The sequence below is a fragment of the Poecilia reticulata genome, unplaced genomic scaffold (assembly GCF_000633615.1).
Source record: "Poecilia reticulata strain Guanapo unplaced genomic scaffold, Guppy_female_1.0+MT scaffold_232, whole genome shotgun sequence".
NCBI lineage: Eukaryota > Metazoa > Chordata > Actinopteri > Cyprinodontiformes > Poeciliidae > Poecilia > Poecilia reticulata.
This window is the reverse complement of record NW_007615026.1, coordinates 26,611-32,590: the sequence shown is the minus strand read 5'-3', so window position 1 is coordinate 32,590 and position 5,980 is coordinate 26,611. Positions and strand designations below refer to the sequence as shown.

Here is a 5,980-nt window from a genome sequence, read left to right as displayed (position 1 = left end):
TTTGATCTCGGAACGTTTCCTCCCGGAGCGTTTAATTTTGGAGCGTTTCCTTCCGGAGCGTTTCCTTCCGGAGCGTTTCCTTCCGGAGCGTTTCCTTCCGGAGCGTTTCCTCCCGGAGCGTTTCCTCCCGGAGCAGGGCGGCGTTCGGATCAACTCCTCTGCTCCCGCAGGCTTCCAGAACCCGAACGAGGCCTGGGTCCAGAACGAGGCCCACGGCGGTCCGTACGGCGTCTACCTCAACAAGGACGGCCTGGCCGGCTGCAGCTTCATCCGAGGATTCTTCGTCTGGAAGGCCTTTGACTTCGCCATCTACTTCCAGGTTGGGAAAACAGACTCTGGATCCGGATGCAGGAAGTTTTCTGTGTCTCCGGTTCGTTTCTGCTCTTCCTGCTGCTAGTCGTTAAATCCTCTCTCCGGATGTTTTCCTGTTTTAAATCAGAAAAGTTGAGTTTCATAAAATATCTTCAGTTTCTACTCGGCAGCCATTTTGTTTTGGCAGCCATTTTGTTTTGGCTGCAACATCTGATCTAAAAACAGAAAATGAATGCGAGGCTCAAATCCCAGGAACTCTTCCTCCTGCTCCTCTTCCTCAGGTCGTCATGGATGTGGTGGTTTCCAACGTGACGCTGGTGGATAACGGGATGGGCATCATGCCCCTGGTTTTCGCCCCGCCCTCTCTGTCTCACGCCTATGCAGACAAGTCGGTGCGCGTCCAGGTGAGCTGCTTCCCGATTGGCCGACGCCTGCAGCCGCTGCGGTCGGAGTTTGTTTTCATTCCTTGTTTCTTCCCAGAATTCCCTGATCGTGGGCAGCAGCCCGGCCTTTAACTGTTCGGACACGCTGAGCTCCGACGACTTCAACGTCGCCACCACGTCTCTCCACCGAGCGCCCAGACCGCCGCAAGGTGAGGCCGCATCAGAACCGGGCGGCTCGGATCCGCTGCTGGCCCGGTTCACCCGGGTCGTCCACATTCAGCGACTGGCAGCTGATTGTGGTGGGAAAACCAGATCCGGTTGGCTGTTGAAGATGAAACGTGCGTTTCGGTAATCGGCTTCCAGAGGGAAGGAGTCGCCACCTGGTGGTCATTGACCAATCAGAAGCAGCCAATAGGAAGCCGGCTCCACTCAGGGTTAAAACGGGATCCAGATCCTGCTGATCCACTGAACCTGCCGCCATCTTTGAGGGATCAGAGGTCGATGATGCGTCTGGTTTCCATGGAAACATGCAGTGGTGTCAGGATGTGCAGCCTCCTCAGCCTCTGATTGGTCGGTCACTGAGCCTATAGGAGCGTCTGTCAGGATCACTCCTCATGGAGGGAACGGTTTCTGGACCGGTTCTGATCCGGTTTCAGTGGAGCCAGAACATTTGCTGCAGATGGTTCTGGTTCTGTCGGAGGATCTGAGCAGGACGACGCGCTGACTTCCTGTCTCTGTTCCCGCAGGAGGTCGATCCGGAATCTGCTGGCCGACCTTCCAGTCCGGACACAACGCGGCTCCGGCCAAACCGCATCACCTGAACATGAACTACAACGCCATCAAAGGCCTGATGACGGTCACAGGTCCGACCCGCTCACTTCCTGTCCCGCCGCATCGGACTTCCTCCTCAGTCCCGCTTCTTCCCTTCCAGACACGACCTTCGTTGGTTTCCGTGACGTCTGCTCCGGAGAGAGGAACGTCGTGTTCATGACCAACCCTCTGAACGAGGACCTGCAGCACCCCCTGCAGGTCTCGGCCGTCAGGACGCTGGACAGCGCCGAGGACAACCGGGTCTTCATTCACCGGCCCGATGTCAGGTTGGTGCGCGACCTCTGACCTCTGGTTGGGTTCTGGGCGCGTCCACGTGGTCCACTTCCTGCTTTAGCCCCGCCCATTTTTGGTCCTGTTTCCGTCTTTACACTGAGACTTTGGCAGAGTTTTACCCAGAATTCATTGCTGCATGTGATGTTTTGAGTCAAACTACGTTTTGTAGAAAAAAGGTAAAGAAAAAAATGAGAAACAAACAAAAAGCTTTGATACGACAAACTGATGTTGGAATAAAGGTAAATAAATGACTTTAAAGGTGATTTTTACTGTTTGTGGCTAAAAACAGAAATTAAATCATTAAAATAACTTTTCCTGTTTGGAGACCAAATGTAATAATTGAATTTAAACGTTTTGGTTCTTGGTGCAGCGCCCCCTCAGGCCAGGAGGGGAACAGGCTGCTGCCAATCGAACCGGGTCTTTGGGAATGTTGGGAATCTTTCCTGATGTGTTTCTGCTCGCCAGCAAAGCGAACCCGGCCGACTGCGTGGACATGGACTGCGACGCCAAGAAGAAGAGCTTGTTGACGGACCTGGACGGCTCGTTCCTGGGCGCGGCGGGCAGCGTGGTGCCGCAGTCCGAGTTCGAGTGGGGAGGCGACCCCCGGCGGGGGCTGGGCGACCACCGCCTCCCCAAAGTCATGCTGACGTTCCTGAACGGCAGCCGGATCCCCGTGGAGCAGGTGGCGCCTCGGAAAGGTAAGCCGAGCGCTGAGCGCCCCGCCCCGCCGGGCCTTCCTCTCACGGCAGCTGGTGGTGCCTTCAGGGGTCATCAGGAAAAACTGCACCTACATGAGCGCCTGGCAGAGCTACAGGTGCTTCGGCCTGAACTACCGGATGGTGGCCATCGAGAGCCTGGACTCGGACACGGAGACCCGCCGTCTGTCCCCGGTGGCCGTGCTGGGGGACGGCTTCGTGGACCTGATCAACGGTGAGGTTCTGGTGGTTCCTCCGGGCCGCGCTGGCGGCGCCGTGTTTTCATGGCGTGTTTTCAGGCCCTCAGGATCACGGCTGGTGTGCAGGATACACCTGCCAGCGCCGGGTGTCTCTCTTCCACAGCATCATGGCCACCGGACGCGCCTTCGACGTCTACTTCACCGGCGTCAGCCCGCAGAAGCTCCGCCTCCTGATGCTCAACGCCGACCCGTCTGAGGTCGGCTCGGTTCTGGACGCTCGGCCGCTTCCAGCTCCGTCGTGTCTGACCTCCGTCTCCGTTCGCCCCGCAGAGCGTCCTGGTGTCCGTCTTCTACTCCAACCCTCAGCGGCTGGACGTCTACGTGGAGGACCGGCTGGTCGCCCCGAGCAACGCCGTGTGGAACCAGGACGGGTCCGACTACGTCCTGAGGGAGCCGGCGTACGCAGGTGCTGCTTTAGTCTGGGTTCACTCTTAATGTGTTCACCACAAATTCATTCATTCATAAACTGATCAGGCTGAAATATTTAGTTCAAACTGAATAAATAGTTCAGATGGTGAATTTAATTATTGCTGTAAAGGAACGTAGATCTGAGAACGTAGATCTGCAGGAGGTTCTGCTGCAGGCGGTTCTGCTGCAGGCGGTTCTGCTGCAGGCGGTCCAATCACAGCAGGAGGTTCTGTAGGTGGTTCTGCTCCAGGGGGTCCAATCACAGCAGGAGGTTCTGTAGGTGGTTCTGCTCCAGGGGGTCCAATCACAGCAGGAGGTTCTGTAGGTGGTTCTGCTCCAGGTGGTCCAATCACAGCAGGAGGTTCTGTAGGTGGTTCTGCTCCAGGTGGTCCAATCACAGCAGGAGGTTCTGTAGGTGGTTCTGCTCCAWGCGGTCCAATCACAGCAGGCCGTCTCTGCCTCCAGGTGAGTTCGTCCCTCACATCAACGCCTCCATGGGAACCAACTTCTTCGACCAGGACTACAAGATGCTGAAGGTTCTGCTGAGAGGTTCCGGTCCGCTGGAGATCAGGACCGCCCCGGTTCTGGTCCTGGCCTTCAACATGCCCGCCCTCACCGAGGACCAGTTCTTCGGAGACAGCCTGGTCCAGAACCTGGCTCTGCTGCTCAGAGTTCCCGCCAACATGATCCGCGTCTCCCGGGTGGTGAGGGAGGGCGGCGGCGCCGCGCGGCGCAGGAAGAGGTCCGCGGGCCTGACGGTGGAGGTGGAGATCCGGAAGCCTCCGGTCCAGCAGAGCGCCAGCAGCGCCGCGGGTCAGTGGTCCGGTAAACGGGTCGCCGCTCTGGGAAGCCCAGGTGGAATGACGTCTGCTCTTCCAGGTGAGGAAGACTTTGAGCTGCTGAAGAACATCGCAGACGATCTGGGTCAGGCGGCGCTTTCCGGGAACCTCAGCCGGTCCATCGGCTTCAACGTCTCCTCCGTGGGAATCACCGCGCCGCCGCCCGCGTCGTCGGACCCCAGCTGGAGCCAGGTGGGTCGGATCGGCCGGGCCGTAGCGCCGGACGCCAACAGTTTGGCCGATTCTCCTCGTTTCCCCTGCAGGTGGCAGCAGAGGACGTGTCCAGAGACCAACCCAAGGCGAGCTACGTGTCGAGCGTGGCGCGGCTGCTGCTGATCCAGGATCCGGTGGCCGGAGAGGCGGTGGGTCCGCTGCTCCAGCAGCCGGTTCTGATGGCCGTGGACGACCAGGTGAGGCCAGCCGCCACCTGGACCAGAACACCAGGGCAGGGAGCCGTTAGCTTAGCCGCAGGATTCATTCATTCATAACTAGTTTCTAAGAAACATCAGACAATAGCAGAACATTTTGATTTGTCCCTCTTATTTCCTGAAGGAAGCTTTTTCTCCTAAAGTGTCTCTTAGGTTGTCTTTCACGTTCCACAGCTCTGGCCTGAGAGCGCCCCCTAGCTGCAGCCAGGGCCATTTAACCAACCGGGAAAAAACAGTACAAGAGCTGCAGGCCGAGGTGTCCTGAGTAGAAGACAGAGACATGTCCACAAGAAGGACCAAGTGTCCACAAAATAGGACCAAGTGTCCACAAGCAGGACCAAGTGTCCACAAGCAGGACCAAGTGTCCACAAAATAGGACCAAGTGTCCACAAGCAGGACCAAGTGTCCACAAAGCTGCCAGCCTCAGAAGTATCCATAAAGTTTAAAAAACTGAAATGACTAAAAACCTGGAATTGCGAACAGTTCTGGTTCCTCGCCGACCCAGTAAGTTGCTCCTGGAGTTCTTGGTGTTTGCAAGCTAACATCAGCGCTAACATCGCACTTCCTGTACCGGAACTGGCATGTTTCTCTTATTGTGAAAGATTGGCCTGCTACTTCCGGTGACTGGTTAGCATTAGCTTTGGAAATGGTCAGAAATGCAATGGGGAGTGGTGGGAGGACAGAGACTAGCAGACGGGATGAGAAGGACAAATCTGAATAAATAAATTAAAATTAAAATTAATGCTGTATCCAAAAATTATCAAAATATTCTCAGATGACCAAGTTTTCTAATGGTATAAGTTTCAATTGTTGAAGGATGTTTGGAGAATGCATTTTTTCCACAGGGAATTTTTAACCTAAATTAATAAATACCTCAAAATTCACTAGTTTGGCCTAAATATGCAAAAATATTCCCATTGAACCCAGATATTTAAAAAGTTGTAATAAATCTTGGGGTAAGCAGAATATTTCCGGGAGGAACCGGGCAGAACTCACTGTTACCGGGCGGAACTCACTGTTACCGGGCAGAACTCGCTCTGTTACCGGGCAGAACTCACTGTTACCGGGGGAAACTCACTGTTACCGGGCGGAACTCGCTGTTACCGGGCGGAACTCGCTGTTACCGGGCAGAACTCGCTCTGTTACCGGGCAGAACTCGCCCCGTTACCAGGCGGAACTCACTGTTACTGGGCAGAACTCACTGTTACCGGGCAGAACTCACTGTTACCGGGCAGAACTCACTGTTACCGGGCGGAACTCACTGTTACCGGGCGGAACTCGCTGTTACCGGGTGGAACTCGCTGTTACCGGGCGGAACTCGCTCTGTTACAGGGCAGAACTCGCTGTTACCGGGCGGAACTCACTGTTACCGGGTGGAACTCGCTGTTACCGGGCGGAACTCGCTCTGTTACCGGGCGGAACTTACTGTTACCGGGCAGAACTCACTGTTACCGGGTGGAACTCACTGTTACCGGGTGGAACTCACTGTTACCGGGCAGAACTCGCTCTGTTACCGGGCAGAACTCACTGTTACCGGGCGGAACTCACTGT

At 55.8% G+C, this 5,980-nt stretch overlaps 1 protein-coding gene across 1 annotated transcript in view; it reads left to right on the top strand.

Annotated features, from left to right (window-relative positions):
- Positions 1–5,980, top strand: part of pkhd1l1.1 (PKHD1 like 1, tandem duplicate 1) — a 48,904-nt gene that overhangs the window by 41,351 nt on the left and 1,573 nt on the right. Inside the window, exons 48-59 of the mRNA XM_017303250.1 lie at positions 171–319; positions 594–716; positions 793–904; positions 1,442–1,558; positions 1,627–1,792; positions 2,265–2,497; positions 2,565–2,729; positions 2,794–2,951; positions 3,025–3,160; positions 3,628–3,975; positions 4,042–4,193; positions 4,265–4,411. Coding sequence (XP_017158739.1) covers positions 171–319; positions 594–716; positions 793–904; positions 1,442–1,558; positions 1,627–1,792; positions 2,265–2,497; positions 2,565–2,729; positions 2,794–2,951; positions 3,025–3,160; positions 3,628–3,975; positions 4,042–4,193; positions 4,265–4,411 — 2,006 coding nt within the window. The remainder of the gene's footprint in view (positions 1–170; positions 320–593; positions 717–792; positions 905–1,441; positions 1,559–1,626; positions 1,793–2,264; positions 2,498–2,564; positions 2,730–2,793; positions 2,952–3,024; positions 3,161–3,627; positions 3,976–4,041; positions 4,194–4,264; positions 4,412–5,980) is intronic.